The sequence below is a fragment of the Dendropsophus ebraccatus genome, chromosome 11 (assembly GCF_027789765.1).
Source record: "Dendropsophus ebraccatus isolate aDenEbr1 chromosome 11, aDenEbr1.pat, whole genome shotgun sequence".
Classification (NCBI taxonomy): Eukaryota; Metazoa; Chordata; class Amphibia; order Anura; family Hylidae; genus Dendropsophus; species Dendropsophus ebraccatus.
Window position 1 is genome coordinate 100,272,773 of NC_091464.1, and position 17,944 is coordinate 100,290,716.

At 51.7% G+C, this 17,944-nt stretch overlaps 1 protein-coding gene across 1 annotated transcript in view; it reads left to right on the forward strand.

The window, feature by feature from the left end:
- Positions 1 to 17,944, forward strand: part of TTF2 (transcription termination factor 2) — an 86,425-nt gene that overhangs the window by 43,467 nt on the left and 25,014 nt on the right. The window contains 5 exon segments of the mRNA XM_069944951.1: positions 2 to 882; positions 952 to 1,131; positions 3,695 to 3,834; positions 13,430 to 13,587; positions 13,660 to 13,741. Of these exon segments, the coding sequence (XP_069801052.1) occupies positions 2 to 882; positions 952 to 1,131; positions 3,695 to 3,834; positions 13,430 to 13,587; positions 13,660 to 13,741 (1,441 nt within the window).

A 17,944-nucleotide genomic window follows, 5' to 3' on the forward strand; every position in this document is an offset into this window, starting at 1 on the left:
AGTGACATCAAGATGTGACTGACCTTCCCTCAGAGAAGCCCAAAGAAATCCCTTCAAAGTGATCAATGAGGCTCCCAGACCGGCTGCCTGGAGACAGATCATAGAGGAGCGGAAGCGCAGCTCTGAGGAGAGTGGGGAGGAGAGGACTGATGGGGACAGCGAGAAAACTGATGGAAATCAGAAAAAGAGTGGCGAGGAAAAGACTGATGGGAACCGAAAGAAGAGCGATGAGGCGACAAGAGGTCAATCCAGAGGAAAGGACTCCTGTGGTGATAGAAGTGACTGCAAGATGTCCAGTCAGGAGCTGAAGAAGAGCAGCAAAGAGGAGCTGAGGCCCCTGAAGAAACCAAGCAGTGAGGCTGAGAAGAGCGAGGAGGATGGAAGGACATCTGAGGGAAGGGTGAGCATTGTGGAAAAGACACAAGGAGAAATGGCGTGGAGCCGTGAGCTCCCGAGGACGCACAACAATCGTGATGGAGAGCAGATAGCAGCGGTGGACTGGGAAGAATCGGTCTCATTCTCTGGGTGGAGGGACAAGATGCTGCCGGCTGGGCTCAAGATCAAGAAAAAGTTTCCAGAGGGGATTGTTGAGAAGGAAGGAGAGAATTCCAGGGAAGTCCCTGAGTCCTCGGTGCCCACAAACAGTGAAGCTTCAGGGCCTGAGCAGGAAGCAGCAGAGGAGGACGATGATGACGTTGTTTTTGTGAGCTCTCAGTCTGGAGAGAAGTCATCAGCACTGAGGACATCGGGAGGAGGCAGACAGAGAACAATCACCTCTTTCCCAGGATTCAACCCACAGGCCGAGACTAAGGGATCAGGAGCTGTGTTGCACGCCACGCTCTTCAGCTCAGCTACAACAGAAGAAGGTGAGGACCACCCCAGGTGACATGTATGGTAAAGGGGGTCCTAGGAGTTGGACATCATTGACTCTTGGCCCTTCTGGTATTTCAGGCCACTTTGGCATCAGTTAACACTGAAGGCGCTGCCCGATGGAGGAGAACGGCTCCGGAAACAGTACAGGACTTGGAAGATGCTCTCGGGGGTCTGTCTTAGACTGCTGAGTCTGTGGCCCGACACGGTAAGCAAGGGGCAGGGATGGGGTAGAATGGGGGCAATACAGGATCATCTGAGGTGAGGCAGGGGAGGAGGGATCAGAATGGGACAGTAAAGGATGCATCTCAGGTGGGGCAGGGAGGAGGGATCTGCTGAGTAGGATGGGGGTGAGTAAGGTGAATGAGCATCTGAGGTGGGGCAGGGGAGGGGATCAGGTGTTAAAGGATGGGGGAGTAAGGGATCATCTGAGTTGGGCAGGGGAGGAGGGATCAGGTGAGTAGAATGGGGCAGTAAGGATCATCTGAGGTGGGGCAGGGGGAGGAGGGATCAGGGTGAGTAGGATGGGGGGAGTAAGGGATCATCTGAGGTGGGGCAGGGGAGAAGGGATCAGGTGAGTAGGATGGGGGAGGGGGGAGTAAGGGATCATCTGAGGGTGGGGCAGGGGAGGAGGGATCAGGTAGTATAATGGGGGGAGTAAGGGATCATCTGAGGTGGGGCAGGGGAGGAGGGATCAGGTGAGTAGATGGGGCAGTACAGGATCATGAGGTGGGGCAGGCAGGGAGGAGGGATCAGGTGAGTAGGATGGGGGGAGTAAGGGATCATCTGAGGTGGGGCAGGGGAGGAGGGATCAGGTGAGTAGGATGGGGGGGAGTAAGGGGGGTGGGAGGGAGGGATCATCTGAGGTGGGGCAGGGGAGGAGGGATCGAGGTGAGTAGGATGGGGCAGTACCGGATCATCCGAGGTGGGGCAGGGGAGGAGGGATCAGGTGAGTAGGATGGGGCAGTACAGGATCATCTGAGGTGGGGCAGGAGGGATCAGGTGAGTAGGATGGGGCAGTACAGGATCATCTGAGGTGGGGCAGGGGAGGAGGGATCAGGTGAGTAGGATGGGGGGATTAAGGTATCATCTGAGTGGGGCAGGGGAGGAGGGATCAGGTGAGTAGAATGGGGCAGTATAGGATCATCTGAGGTGGGGCAGGAGAGGAGGGATCAGGTGAGTAGGATGGGGGGAGTAAGGGATCATCTGAGGTGGGGCAGGGGAGGAGATCAGGTGAGTAGGATGGGGGGGGGAGTAAGGGATCATCTGAGGTGGGGCAGGGGAGGAGGAATCAGGTGAGTAGATTGGGGAGATCCAGGATCATCTGAGGTGGGGCAGAGGAGGAGGGATCAGGTGAGTAGAATGGTGCAATACAGGATCATCTGAGGTGGGGCAGGAGGGATCAGGTGAGTAGATTGGGGCAATACAGGATCATCTGAGGTGGGGCAGGGGAGGAGGGATCAGGTGAGTAGGATGGGGGGAGTAAGGTATCATCTGAGGTGGGGCAGGGGAGGAGGGATCAGGTGAGTAGAATGGGGCAGTATAGGATCATCTGAGTGGGGCAGGAGAGGAGGGATCAGGTTGAGTAGAATGGTGCAATACAGGATCATCTGAGGTGGGGGCAGGAGGGATCAGGTGAGTAGATGGGGCAATACAGGATCATCTGTGGTGGGGCAGGGGAGGAGGGATCAGGTGAGTAGGATGGGGGGAGTAAGGTATCATCTGAGGTGGGGCAGGGGAGGAGGGATCAGGTGAGTAGGATGGGGGGCAGTATAGGATCATCTGAGGGGGGAGGAGAGGAGGGATCAGGTGAGTAGGATGGGGCAGTATAGGATCATCTGAGGTGGGGCAGGAGGAGAGGGGGGAGCAGGTGAGTAGGATGGGGCAGTATACGATCATCTGAGGTGGGGCAGGAGAGGAAGGATCAGCTGAGTAGGATGGGCGTGAGTAAGGGATCATCTGAGATGGGGCAGGAGGGATCAGGTTAGTAGAATGGGGCAGTACAGGATCATCTGAGGTGGGGCAGGAGGGATCAGGTTAGTAGAATGGGGCAGTATAGGATCATCTGAGGTGGGGCAGGAGGGATCAAGTGAGTAGAATGGGGCAGTACAGGATCTGAGGTGGGGCAGGAGGGATCAGGTGAGTAGATTGGGGCAGTATAGGATCATCTGAGGTGGGGCAGGAGGGATTAGGTGAGTAGATTGGGGCAATACAGGATCATCTGAGGTGGGGCAGGAGGGATTAGGTGAGTAGATTGGGGCAATACAGGATCACTGAGGTGGGGCAGGGAGGGATCATGTGAGTAGAATGGGGCGATACAGGATCATCTGAGGTAAGGCTAAGAGAGGAATAAAGACAGCGCTCCATGGTGCAGGATCACAAATACAAGCAGTGAATTTGGTTGGGAGTTCACGGGTACATTCCTCACCGCATGATGATGTGCAAGAACGAGGCACAACTTTCCAAGAGCAGATAGAGGGAAACATGGTGCACAGCCTTTCCTGTATACCCATGCTAGGCTATAGACTGATATGTACCTCCCTCCTTGATACACACAGGTACTACCGGTGCACCTGAAGAGAGGCTGGTTCGGCTAGAAACGCAGTGTGCTGTCCTGGTATTTTACTGTTTAATAAACCTCTGGAGTGGCTGAAGAACCTGTGTGTAAGCGAGAAGTGGAGGTCTGTACCCAGCGAGTCTGGGGCAAGGAGGGAGAGGGGAAGAATGTTTTCGGTGCACATCAGACTCCGGTAACCACCTCCTGTTTTCTCAGGTATGAATCAAGAGACCCATTATAAGCTCCAGCCTGAACCCGGAAACGGAGGAAACGATCGAGCAGAGCTGGCTCAGCAGAGGGAAGAGGAGGGGTGAAGCCTTTATCTTTCCATGACCTGCCTCCCACCACCCTGGGCCTTCATGGGTTAACCCCAAGCCTCAGTCAGAACTACAACAGCTTGTATGGAGGTGAGGGCAGCTATGGAGGTGATGTTGTAGCTAGCCGGATGGTGGTCTTGCATGACCGTCTCCACACCTTCAGGCTAGGAGTTAAAGTACATGGGGTTCTGAGGCTCTGTAGAGATGAAAGCGTGTTTCTGTATTGGGCTCTCTGGGAGGACGAGCTAAAGATGGATGGGGCCATGAGGAAAAGCTGAGGATAGATGGGCCCTGTGAGGAAGGAACTGAGGATGGGATGGGGCCCATGAGGAAGAGCTGAGGATGGATGGGCCCTGTGAGGAAGAACTGAGGATGGATGGGGCCCATGAGGAAGAGCTGAGGATGGTATGGGGCCCATGAGAAAGAGCTGAGGATGATGGGGGGGGGGTGAGGAGGAGCTGAGGATGGATGGGGGGGCCTGAGAGGAGCTGAGGATGGATGGTGGGGTGTGAGGAGGAGCTGAGGATGGATGGGGGGGGGCTGTGAGGAGGAGCTGAGGATGGATGGGGGCGCCGTGAGGGGGAGCTGAGGATGGATGGGGGGGGGGGGTGAGGTGGAGCTAAGGATGGATGGGGGGGCCTGAGGAGGAGCTGAGGATGATGGGGGGGCCTGAGGAGGAGCTGAGGATGGATGGGGGGGCGTGAGGAGGAGCTGAGGATGGATGGGGGGGGCGTGAGGAGGAGCTGAGGATGGATGGGGGGCCTGAGGAGGAGCTGAGAGATGGATGGGGGGGTGAGGAGGAGCTGTGAGATGGATGGGGGGGCCGTGAGGAGGAGCTGAGGATGGATGGGGGGGCCTGAGGAGGAGCTGAGGATGGATGGGGGGGGCCTGAGGGGAGGGCTGAGGATGGATGGGGGGGCCTGAGGAGGAGCTGAGGATGGATGGGGGGGCCTGAGGAGGAGCTGAGGATGGATGGTGGGGCGGTGAGGAGGAGCTGAGGATGATGGGGGGGCGTGAGGAGGAGCTGAGGATGGATGGGGGGGCTGAGGAGGAGCTGAGGATGGATGGGGGGGCCTGAGGAGGAGGCTGAGGATGGATGGGGGGGGCGTGAGGAGGAGCTGAGGATGGATGGGGGGGCGTGAGGAGGAGCTGAGGATGGATGGGGGGGCCTGAGGAGGAGCTGAGGATGGATGGGGGGGCCTGAGGAGGAAGCTGAGGATGGATGGGGGGGCGGAGGAGGAGCTGAGGATGGATGGGGGGGGCTCTGAGGAGGAGCTGGAGGATGGATGGGGGCGCCGTGAGGGGGAGCTGAGGATGGATGGGGGGGGCGTGAGGAGGAAGCTAAGGATGGATGGGGGGGCCCCTGAGGAGGAGCTGAGGATGGATGGGGGGCGCATGAGGAGGAGCTGAGGATGGATGGTGGGTGCTTTGTGCAGGAGGAGCTGAGGATGGATGGGGGGCCTGAGGATGAGCTGAGGATGGAATGGGGGGGGCCTGAGGATGGAGCTGAGGATGGATGGGGGGGCGTGAGGAGGAGCTGAGGATGGATGGGGGGGCCTGAGGAGGAGCTGAGGATGGATGGGGGGGCGGAGGAGGAGGCTGAGGATGGATGGGGGGGGGGGGGGGGTGAGGAGGAGCTGAGGATGAGGATGGGGGGGCCTGAGGAGGAGGCTGAGGATGGATGTGGGGGGTCGTGAGGAGGAGCTGAGGATGGATGGGGGTCTGAGGAGGAGGCTGAGGATGCATGGGGGGGGCGTGAGGAGGAGCTGAGGATGGATGGGGGGGCCTGAGGAGGAGCTGAGGATGGATGGGGGGGCGTGAGGAGGAGCTGAGGATGGATGGGGGTCTTGAGGAGGAGCTGAGGATGGATGGGGGGGCGTGGGAGGAGGAGCTGAGGATGGATGAGGGGGCCTGAGGAGGAGATGAGGATGGATGGGGGGGAGCGTCGTGAGGAGGAGCTGAGGATGGATGGGGGGGCCTGAGGAGGAGGGCAGCGAGATGGAATGGGGGGGCGTGTAGGTAGGAGCTGAGGATGGATGGGGGGGCCTGAGGAGGAGCTGAGGATGGATGGGGGGCGTCTGAGGAGGAGCTGAGGATGGATGGGGTCTGAGGAGGAGCTGAGGATGGATGGGGGGGGCGTGAGGAGGAGCTGAGGATGGATGGGGGTGTCTGAGGAGTAGGCTGAGGATGGATGGGGTCTGAGGAGGAGCTGAGGATGGATGGGGGGGCGTGAGGAGGAGCTGAGGATGGATGGGGGCGCCCTGAGGAGGAGCTGAGGATGGATGGGGGTCTGAGGAGGAGCTGAGGATGGATGGGGGGGCGTGAGGAGGAGCTGAGGATGGATGGGGGGGCGTGAGGAGGAGCTGAGGATGGATGGGGGTCTGAGGAGGAGCTGAGGATGGATGGGGCTTGTAAGACATCTCTAGAAGTAAAAGCTTCTCTCTGTAGCTGGACTCACAGGATCGGTAGGCCTCAGTAACTTGCTACCATACCTGTCTAGGCCTATAACGGAGGAGGCAACCTAGAGCGGGGTTTTCAATCTAGGTAGAAAGTTGCAGCCCCTGGGGGGAAGGGTTAGACTTACATTTGCTATGATTGGTTCTCACCAAGGAAGGTTGAATCAGGGAGGCTCCACCCTCAGATTGCACTTCACATTGAGGCTGTCTGTGGAGGTGTCATGTGACCAGAATACTAATCCAACAAAATACCATGATAAACTCTTAGTGTAAAATATAATGCTCACTGATCAGAGTAAATAAGACTTTTTTTTTTTTTGTTTTTTTTAGTATAGTTCAAACATTTTATTGAGTTTTCACATAATATAACATTGGTACTGAAGAAAAGTATCAGTAGCAGTATAAATTCACAAATATACATAATTAATAAAACAAGGCCGACTTTTAATCATACAATAGGATATAAAGAATCAGAATCTGCCCAAAAGGATGATAAAATAGAAAAACTAGGAATAATAAGCTTGATGGGTAAGTGGTGAGGAAACGTGTGGAGTATCCATCAGCAGCATCTCTAGGAGGTCTCTTATGAGATGTCCACTGTTGGCGGCCGGAGGACTTCAAACCTCCCCGAGCAGAAGCAATAGCTGATAACATAACATATTGGGGCGGCCGGTCCCTGACCTTACCCTCAGCTTCTCTCACCTCCAGACAGAGCTCTCGCCCGAGGGTCTCTAGTTAACCATAAGATACACAGTGGCTATAATCCCACTAGTATTAAAGCCACAGAAAAACAATGGCAAAGATGCTGCACATATTGCAGTATAGCGTCCCCTATCCATGGGTACACCATCCGGGCTTAAAGGGTAGTACAGCGCCAAGAAATTATTCACAGAATAACACACATTACAAAGTTATACAACTTTGTAATGTATGTTATGTCTGTGAACCGCCCCTTGCCATGTCCTACCACCTCCGCACGTGTACCCGGAAGTGTTGGTGCATTATACATTGCCTGATCAGTGTCGCGCATGTCCGCCATCTTGTGCCAAACATCATCTTCGAACGGACGGCCGTCAGCGTCATCAGCGTCTGCAGCGTCATCAGATGCTCAGCCGCGATTGAGCACAGTTATGACGCGGCAGAGGGGGGCGGCGGCAGCGATTTGGCCGGCCGAAGATGACGTTTGGCACAAGATGGCGGACATGCGTGACACGGATAGGTTAATGTATAATGCCCCAACACTTCGGGTACACGGGCGGGGGTGGTGGGACACGGGAAGGGGGCGATTCACAGACATAACATACATTACAAAGTTGTATAACTTTGTAATGTGTGTTATTCTGTGAATAATTTCTTAGCGCCGCACTACCCCTTTAAAAATTATAAGCTCCGCCCATATAGTCCGCGGAATTACATATACTTCCTGGTCCGAAGGTCAGTCCTCAATGACGTTCAAAGGGCGGGGAATGTGCATCATCTAGTCTTAAACCTACTACCCCTATGAATTGTTCAGTCTGGAACGCAAACATTATCACATATCTCTGCTCAGTGGAGCGCGTGTCATACGATAACTTCATAGGTAATGTCAGAGGACAAATCACCTAGAATAGAAACCTGTGTGTGTGTATAGAGATCTTACTTGTCAGTGGGCATCACATCTCCAAGATATTGTACGGAGAAGCAGATATCTCATATATTACACATCTCACAGTACACATAAGGCACCCGATATCTCACAATACACATAATACACATAATATCTCACAGTACACATAATATCTCACAGTACACATAATATCTCACAGTACACATAATACACCTAATATCTCACAGTACACATAATACAGCTAATATCTCACAGTACACATAATACACATAATATCTCACAGTACACATAATACACATAATATCTCGAAGTACACTTAATACACCCAATATCTCGAAGTACACATAGTACACCTAATATCGCACATTACACCTAATGTCGCACAGTACACCTAATATCTCACAGTACACATAATACACCTAATATCTCACAGTACACATAATACACATAATATCTCACAGTACTCCTAATACACCCAATATCTCGAAGTACACATAGTACACCTAATATCTCACAGTACACCTAATATCTCACAGTACACCTAATATCTTACAGTATTAGGTGTACTGTGGGATATTGTGTATTATGTGTACTGTGAGATATTATGTGTACTGTGAGATATTATGTGTACTGTGAGATATTAGGTGTATTATGTGTACTGTGAGATATTAGGTGTATTATGTGTACTGTGAGATATTAGGTGTATTATGTGTACTGTGAGATATTAGGTGTATTATGTGTACTGTGAGATATTATGTGTACTGTGAGATATTGGGTGTATTATGTGTACTGTGAGATATTATGTGTACTGTGAGATTAGGTGTATTATGTGTATTGTGAGATATTATGTGTATTATGTGTACTGTGAGATATTAGGTGTATTATGTGTACTGTGAGATATTATGTGTACTGTGAGATATTGGGTGTATTATGTGTACTGTGGGATATTATGTGTATTATGTGTACTGTGAGATATTATGTGTATTATGTGTACTGTGAGATAATATGTGTACTATGTGTACTGTGAGATATTGGGTGTATTATGTGTACTGTGGGATATTAGGTGTATTATGTGTACTGTGAGATATTAGGTGTATTATGTGTATTGTGAGATATTATGTGTATTATGTGTACTGTGAGATATTAGGTGTATTATGTGTACTGTGAGATATTATGTGTACTGTGAGATATTGGGTGTATTATGTGTACTGTGGGATATTATGTGTACTGTGAGATATTGGGTGTATTATGTGTACTGTGAGATATTAGGTGTATTATGTGTATTGTGAGATATTATGTGTATTATGTGTACTGTGAGATATTAGGTGTATTATGTGTACTGTGAGATATTATGTGTACTGTGAGATATTGGGTGTATTATGTGTACTGTGGGATATTATGTGTATTATGTGTACTGTGAGATATTATGTGTATTATGTGTACTGTGAGATAATATGTGTACTATGTGTACTGTGAGATATTATGTGTACTGTGAGATATTAGGTGTATTATGTGTACTGTGGGATATTAGGTGTACTGTGGGATATTAGGTGTACTGTGGGATATTAGGTGTACTGTGAGATATTAGGTGTATTATGTGTACTGTGAGATATTAGATGTATTATGTGTACTGTGAGATATTGGGTGTATTATGTATACTGTGAGATATTAGCTGTATTATGTGTACTGTGAGATATTATGTGTACTGTGAGATATTGGGTGTATTATGTGTACTGTGGGATATTAGGTGTACTGTGGGATATTAGGTGTACTGTGGGATATTAGGTGTACTGTGAGATATTAGGTGTACTGTGAGATATTAGGTGTATTATGTGTACTGTGAGATATTAGATGTATTATGTGTACTGTGAGATATTGGGTGTATTATGTATACTGTGAGATATTAGCTGTATTATGTGTACTGTGAGATATTATGTGTACTGTGAGATATTGGGTGTATTAGGTGTACTGTGGGATATTAGGTGTACTGTGGGATATTAGGTGTACTGTGGGATATTAGGTGTACTGTGAGATATTAGGTGTACTGTGAGATATTAGGTGTATTATGTGTACTGTGAGATATTAGATGTATTATGTGTACTGTGAGATATTGGGTGTATTATGTATACTGTGAGATATTAGCTGTATTATGTGTACTGTGAGATATTATGTGTACTGTGAGATATTGGGTGTATTATGTGTACTGTGGGATATTAGGTGTATTATGTGTACTGTGAGATATTAGGTGTATTATGTGTACTGTGAGATATTATGTGTATTATGTGTACTGTGAGATATTATGTGTACTGTGAGATATTAGGTGTATTATGTGTACTGTGGGATATTAGGTGTATTATGTGTACTGTGGGATATTATGTGTATTATGTGTACTGTGAGATATTAGGTGTACTGTGAGATATTAGGTGTATTATGTGTACTGTGAGATATTAGGTGTATTATGTGTACTGTGGGATATTATGTGTATTATGTGTACTGTGAGATATTAGGTGTATTATGTGTACTGTGAGATATTATGTGTATTATGTGTACTGTGAGATATTGGGTGTATTATGTGTACTGTGAGATATTAGGTGTATTATGTGTACTGTGGGATATTAGGTGTATTATGTGTACTGTGGGATATTAGGTGTATTATGTGTACTGTGGGATATTATGTGTATTATGTGTACTGTGAGATATTATGTGTACTGTGAGATATTAGGTGTACTGTGAGATATTAGGTGTATTATGTGTACTGTGAGATATTATGTGTATTATGTGTACTGTGAGATATTGGGTGTATTATGTGTACTGTGAGATATTATGTGTACTGTGAGATATTATGTGTATTATGTGTACTGTGAGATATTAGCTGTATTATGTGTACTGTGAGATATTAGGTGTACTGTGGGATATTATGTGTATTATGTGTACTGTGGGATATTATGTGTATTATGTGTACTGTGAGATATTAGCTGTATTATGTGTACTGTGAGATATTAGGTGTACTGTGGGATATTATGTGTATTATGTATACTGTGGGATATTGGGTGTACTGTGAGATATTAGGTGTATTATGTGTATTGTGAGATATTGGGTGTATTATGTGTACTGTGAGATATTAGCTGTATTATGTGTACTGTGGGATATTAGGTGTACTGTGGGATATTAGCTGTATTATGTGTACTGTGAGATATTATGTGTACTGTGAGATATTATGTGTACTGTGAGATATTATGTGTATTATGTGTATTGTGAGATATTAGGTGTACTGTGAGATATTATGTGTACTGTGAGATATTATGTGTATTATGTGTATTGTGAGATATTAGGTGTATTATGTGTACTGTGAGATATTAGGTGTACTGTGAGATATTAGGTGTATTATGTGTACTGTGAGATATTATGTGTACTGTGAGATATTATGTGTATTATGTGTATTGTGAGATATTAGGTGTACTGTGAGATATTATGTGTACTGTGAGATATTATGTGTACTGTGGGATATTATGTGTATTATGTGTACTGTGAGATATTGGGTGTATTATGTGTACTGTGAGATGTGTAATATATGAGATATCTGCTTCTCCCTACAATATCTTGGAGATGTGATGCCCACTGACAAGTAAGATCTCTATACACACACACACAGGTTTCTATTCTAGGTGATTTGTCCTCTGACATTACCTATGAAGTTATCGTATGACACGCGCTCCACTGAGCAGAGATATGTGATAGTTTGCGTTCCAGACTGAACATTTCATAGGGGTAGTAGGTTTGATCATTTGATCCCTATGTGTATAACATTGGAAGAATGAAGGCCGGTGCTGTATTATCAATGTGAGTGTATGCTGCCCAATAATAGACACTGCTTCTCCGCCTCCATCCCCGTTTGTGATTGGCTGGTGTTATCATAGGGTCGTGACTATGGACAGATGTGGCTCCTTTAGACCAGTGTCATGGATGAGGCGTGTTCTCCGCCCTCTAAGTAACGTCATTAATAACCGACCAGTGATGTCTTCCGTGGTCGTAATCCCTCTGACCTGGACGTTTACCTGCCATAATACATGCAGGAAGGAGAAGACACATGTTGTTTGATTTATGCAATTCTGTGGACACTATGGTGCATCGGGATATAGCCACCATGTATGTTAGGGTTAAGTAGGGACCCTAGGGTGAGAGTGGCGGAGATGCCCTTTGTAGGGTGAGAGCTCCGTCTGGAGGTGAGGGAAGCTGAGGACATAACTGTAGTGTCAGGGACCGGCTGCTCTTCTATATTACCATCACCTCTTGCGTCCTTTGTAGGGTGAGAGAAGGAGAGGACATTGCGGTGGTGTCAGGGACCGTCCGCTCTTATATATTACCATCACCTCTTGCGTCCTTTGTAGGGTGAGAGAAGCTGAGGACATTACGGTAGTGTCAGGGACCCGGCCAGCCCTTATATATTACCATCACCTCTTGTGTCCCTTTGTAGGGTGAGAGAAGGAGAGAGGACATTACGGTAGTGTCAGGGACCGGCCGCCCTTATATATTACCATCACCTCGTGTCCTTTGTAGGGTGAGAGAAGGAGAGGACATTACGGTAGTGTCAGGGATCGGCCGCCCTTATATATTACCATCACCTCTTGCGTCCTTTGTAGGGTGAGAGAAGGAGAGGACATTACGGTAGTGTCAGGGACCGTCCCGCTCTTATATATTACCATCACACTCTTGCGTCCTTTGTAGGGTTGAGGAGAAGGAGAGAGGACATTACGGTAAGTGTCAGGGACCCGGCTGCCCTTATATATTACCATCACCTCGTGTCCTTTGTAGGGTGAGAGAAGGAGAGGACATTACGGTAGTGTCAGGGACCGGCCGCCCTTATATATTACCATCACCTCTTGCGTCCTTTGTAGGGTGAGAGAAGGAGAGAGGACATTACGGTAGTGTCAGGGACCGGCTGCCCTTATATATTACCATCACCTCGTGTCCTTTGTAGGGTGAGAGAAGGAGAGGACATTACGGTAGTGTCAGGGACCGGCCGCCCTTATATATTACCATCACCTCGTGTCCTTTGTAGGGTGAGAGAAGGAGAGGACATAACTGTAGTGTCAGGGACCGGCCGCCCTTATATATTACCATCACCTCTTGTGTCCTTTGTAGGGTGAGAGAAGGAGAGGACATAACTGTAGTGTCAGGGACCGGCTGCCCTTATATATTACCATCACCTCTTGCGTCCTTTGTAGGGTGAGAGAAGGAGAGGACATAACTGTAGTGTCAGGGACCGGACGCCCTTATATATTACCATCACCTCTTGCGTCCTCAGCTGCTTGGGAAGGTGAGAAGTCCTCCGGCCACCATCACTGGACCTCTCATAACAGACCACCTAGAGTGAGGTGTCATGTGACCAGGATCTTTACTACTTTGACATGTGACCACTGGGTGTGGTAAATACACAGCCGTGTTAACCCTTTCACTTAGATCTTGGTGTACGCTGTTTAGCAGGAGTGACAAGTACAATGGCCACACATACAAGTGACTTACCATACCCAGACCTCTTTAGGCTTCTGGTATCTGGGACACGGGTATCTACGATCCTCCACCCTCACGTTACTTTACCATTATCTGGTGTCCCCCTCCTCAGCGACCCCTCAGTGGCAAAGTCTGTACGGCGGCCGGATGACAGAGGAAAGACTCTTTGCAGTCAGAAATGCCACCAGCGACGCCATTGATCACCTGCACAAGAGCCTGGAGTCCTGCCCCGGCCCCGAGAGCACGGCAGAGGAGCCCCGAGGACTGAAGGTGATGACCCCGCTCTACCCTCCTCCAGACCCCCTGGCTATCATAATGTAATATCATGACTTCTGATTCCAGGTCCCACTGCTTCTACACCAGAAACAAGCTCTGGCCTGGCTTCAGTGGAGGGAGGCTCAGCGGCCGCAGGGAGGCATTCTGGGTAAGGGGCGACTCATTGTTGGGGTCTCTGCAGATCTTAGATCCTTCCTGAGAAGATTGAGGCGTCTGATGATCAGTATTAGGCCATGTTACCCCTCCTGTCCACATGAGGCAGTGTGGCGCTCATGCAGGATCTATCCCCTCTATTGTGTATATATACTCGGGCGCTGTACCCCTTGTAACGGCACACGGTCATATCTATTATCCCCTATGTGATGCAGGGAGCACTGCACTTCAGTCTGTTCGCATTCTTGCTTTCTCAGTGTACTTGTCCTCCACCATCTTCTCTCCTGCGCTGGGCTAACGTCCTGGAGGATCGGGCTCCCCCTAGTGGCAGGCTTCCTGCAGGATCGGGCTCCCCCTAGTGGCAGGCTTCCTGCAGGATCGGGCTCCCCCTAGTCGCAGGCTTCCTGGAGGATCGGGCTCCCCCTAGTGGCAGGCTTCCTGCAGGATCGGGCTCCCCCTAGTGGCAGGCTTCCTGGAGGATCGGGCTCCCCCTAGTGGCAGGCTTCCTGGAGGATCGGGCTCCCCCTAGTGGCAGGCTTCCTGGAGGATCGGGCTCCCCCTAGTGGCAGGCTTCCTGGAGGATCGGGCTCCCCCTAGTGGCAGGCTTCCTGGAGGATCGGGCTCCCCCCTAGTGGCAGGCTTCCTGGAGGATCGGGCTCCCCCTAGTGGCAGGCTTCCTGGAGGATCGGGCTCCCCCTAGTGGCAGGCTTCCTGGAGGATCGGGCTCCCCCTAGTGGCAGGCTTCCTGGAGGATTGGGCTCCCCCTAGTGGCAGGCTTCCTGGAGGATTGGGCTCCCCCTAGTGGCAGGCTTCCTGGAGGATCGGGCTCCTCCTAGTGGCAGGCTTCCTGCAGGATCGGGCTCCCCCTAGTGGCAGGCTTCCTGGAGGATCGGGCTCCCCCTAGTGGCAGGCTTCCAGCAGGATCGGGCTCCCCCTAGTGGCAGGCTTCCTGGAGGTTCGGGCTCCCCCTAGTGGCAGGCTTCCTGCAGGATCATGCTCCCCCTAGTGGCAGGCTTCCTGCAGGATCGGGCTCCCCCTAGTGGCAGGCTTCCTGCAGGATCGGGCTCCCCCTAGTGGCAGGCTTCCTGGAGGTTCGGGCTCCCCCTAGTGGCAGGCTTCCTGCAGGATCGGGCTCCCCCTAGTGGCAGGCTTCCTGCAGGATCGGGCTCCCCCTAGTGGCAGGCTTCCTGCAGGATCGGGCTCCCCCTAGTGGCAGGCTTCCTGGAGGTTCGGGCTCCCCCTAGTGGCAGGCTTCCTGCAGGATCGGGCTCCCCCTAGTGGCAGGCTTCCTGCAGGATCGGGCTCCCCCTAGTGGCAGGCTTCCTGGAGGATCGGGCTCCCCCTAGTGGCAGGCATAGGCCTGTTCACCTGTATTTATAGACTGAGGGTATGTGTAGCCATCACCCCCAGCCCTCTGCGCTCCCCGGCTGCCATTACCTGCCACTTCCTAGTGACCTTCTGACCTTCCTTCCATTCCTAGTTCTCTGCTCAGCTCCAGCCTGAACAATGTCTTCATGTTGCATTTTGGAGCTGGACTGCAGAATAGCACCTATCCCCGGGCTCCACTACTCCTTCAGTGGGTGGCAGGGGCGTAGCTAGGGTTCACGGGGCCCCATAGAAAAACACTGTAAGGCCCCCTCCCCAAAGTACTGCATATATATATTCTGTGATGTGACCAGAGGCAGAATCCTGGCTGCAGCCACAAAATTAACAGGCAGAGCAGAGAGCCGATGGCTGCTTGCTCTGTCAGTCCACTATTCTTAACTATAAGGGTCCATTAGGATAAATACATAGGTGCAGCAGCAGACTACCTTCTGCTTAACCCCTTATGTACTCCAGGGTGTAAGTGACCCAATGTTCAGAAGACCAGGAAATCTTTGCTCTATTGCTGGTGCACTGATAACCCCTGACCTCTGCACAGAGCAGCAGGCAGTGAGCACAGAGGTCAGAGGTCAGGGGTTATCAGTGCAGGGAAGCAAAGTTTTTGTTTTTTTTGTCTCCTCTCCTGTGTGTAGGCACCTCTCCTCCTCCTCCTCCTCCTCCTCCTCTCCTGTGTGTAGGGACCTCTCCTCCTCTCCTGTTTGTAGGGACCTCTCCTCCTCCTCCTCCTCCTCCTCCTCCTCTCCTGTGTGTAGGGACCTCTCCTCCTCCTCCTCCTCCTCCTCCTCCTCTCCTGTGTGTAGGGACCTCTCCTCCTCCTCCTCCTCCTCTCCTGTGTGTAGGGACCTCTCCTCCTCTCCTGTGTATAGGAACCTCTCCTCCTCCTCCTCTCCTGTGTGTGTAGGGACCTCTCCTCCTCCTCCTCTCCTGTGTGTAGGGACCTCTCCTCTCCTGTGTGTAGGGACCTCTCCTCCTCCTCCTCCTCTCCTGTGTGTAGGGACCTCTCCTCCTCCTCTCCTGTGTGTAGCGACCTCTCCTCCTCCTTCTCCTCCTCCTCCTCCTCCTCCTCCTCCTCTCCTGTGTGTAGGGACCTCTCCTCCTCCTCCTCCTCCTCTCCTGTGTGTAGGGACCTCTCCTCCTCCTCCTCTCCTGTGTGTAGGGACCTCTCCTCCTCCTCCTCCTCCTCCTCCTCCTCTCCTGTGTGTAGGGACCTCTCCTCCTCCTCCTCCTCCTCCTCTCCTGTGTGTAGGGACCTCTCCTCCTCCTCCTCTCCTGTGTATAGGGACCTCTCCTCCTCCTGTGTGTAGGGACCTCTCCTCCTCCTCTCCTGTGTATAGGGACCTCTCCTCCTCCTCCTCTCCTGTGTGTAGGGACCTCTCCTCCTCCTGTGTGTAGGGACCTCTCCTCCTCCTCCTCCTGTGTGTAGGCACCTCTCCTCCTCCTCCTCCTCCTCCTGTGTGTAGGCACCTCTCCTCCTCCTCCTCCTCTCCTGTGTGTAGGCACCTCTCCTCCTCCTCCTCCTCCTCTCCTGTGTGTAGGCACCTCTCCTCCTCCTCCTCTCCTGTGTGTAGGCACCTCTCCTCCTCCTCCTCTCCTGTGTGTAGGCACCTCTCCTCCTCCTCCTCCTCTCCTGTGTGTAGGCACCTCTCCTCCTCTCCTGTGTGTAGGCACCTCTCCTCCTCCTCCTCCTCTCCTGTGTGTAGGCACCTCTCCTCCTCCTCCTCCTCTCCTGTGTGTAGGGACCTCTCCTCCTCCTCCTCCTCTCCTGTGTGTAGGGACCTCTCCTCCTCCTCCTCCTCCTCCTCCTCTCCTGTGTGTAGGGACCTCTCCTCCTCCTCCTCCTCTCCTGTGTGTAGGGACCTCTCCTCCTCCTCCTCCTGTGTGTAGGGACCTCTCCTCCTCCTCCTCCTCCTCTCCTGTGTGTAGGGACCTCTCCTCCTCCTCCTCCTCCTCTCCTGTGTGTAGGGACCTCTCCTGTGTATAGGGACCTCTCCTCCTCTCCTGTGTATAGGGACCTCTCCTCCTCCTCCTCCTCCTCCTCCTGTGTGTAGGGACCTCTCCTCCTCTCCTGTTTGTAGGGACCTCTCCTCCTCCTCCTCCTCCTCCTCCTCCTCTCCTGTGTGTAGGGACCTCTCCTCCTCCTCCTCCTCCTCCTCTCCTGTGTGTAGGGACCTCTCCTCCTCCTCCTCCTCCTCTCCTGTGTGTAGGGACCTCTCCTCCTCTCCTGTGTATAGGAACCTCTCCTCCTCCTCCTCTCCTGTGTGTAGGGACCTCTCCTCCTCCTCCTCTCCTGTGTGTAGGGACCTCTCCTCTCCTGTGTGTAGGGACCTCTCCTCCTCCTCCTCCTCTCCTGTGTGTAGGGACCTCTCCTCCTCCTCTCCTGTGTGTAGCGACCTCTCCTCCTCCTTCTCCTCCTCCTCCTCCTCCTCCTCCTCCTCCTCTCCTGTGTGTAGGGACCTCTCCTCCTCCTCCTCCTCTCCTGTGTGTAGGGACCTCTCCTCCTCCTCCTCTCCTGTGTGTAGGGACCTCTCCTCCTCCTCCTCCTCCTCCTCCTCTCCTGTGTGTAGGGACCTCTCCTCCTCCTCCTCCTCCTCCTCTCCTGTGTGTAGGGACCTCTCCTCCTCCTCCTCTCCTGTGTATAGGGACCTCTCCTCCTCCTGTGTGTAGGGACCTCTCCTCCTCCTCTCCTGTGTATAGGGACCTCTCCTCCTCCTCCTCTCCTGTGTGTAGGGACCTCTCCTCCTCCTGTGTGTAGGGACCTCTCCTCCTCCTCCTCCTGTGTGTAGGCACCTCTCCTCCTCCTCCTCCTCCTCCTGGT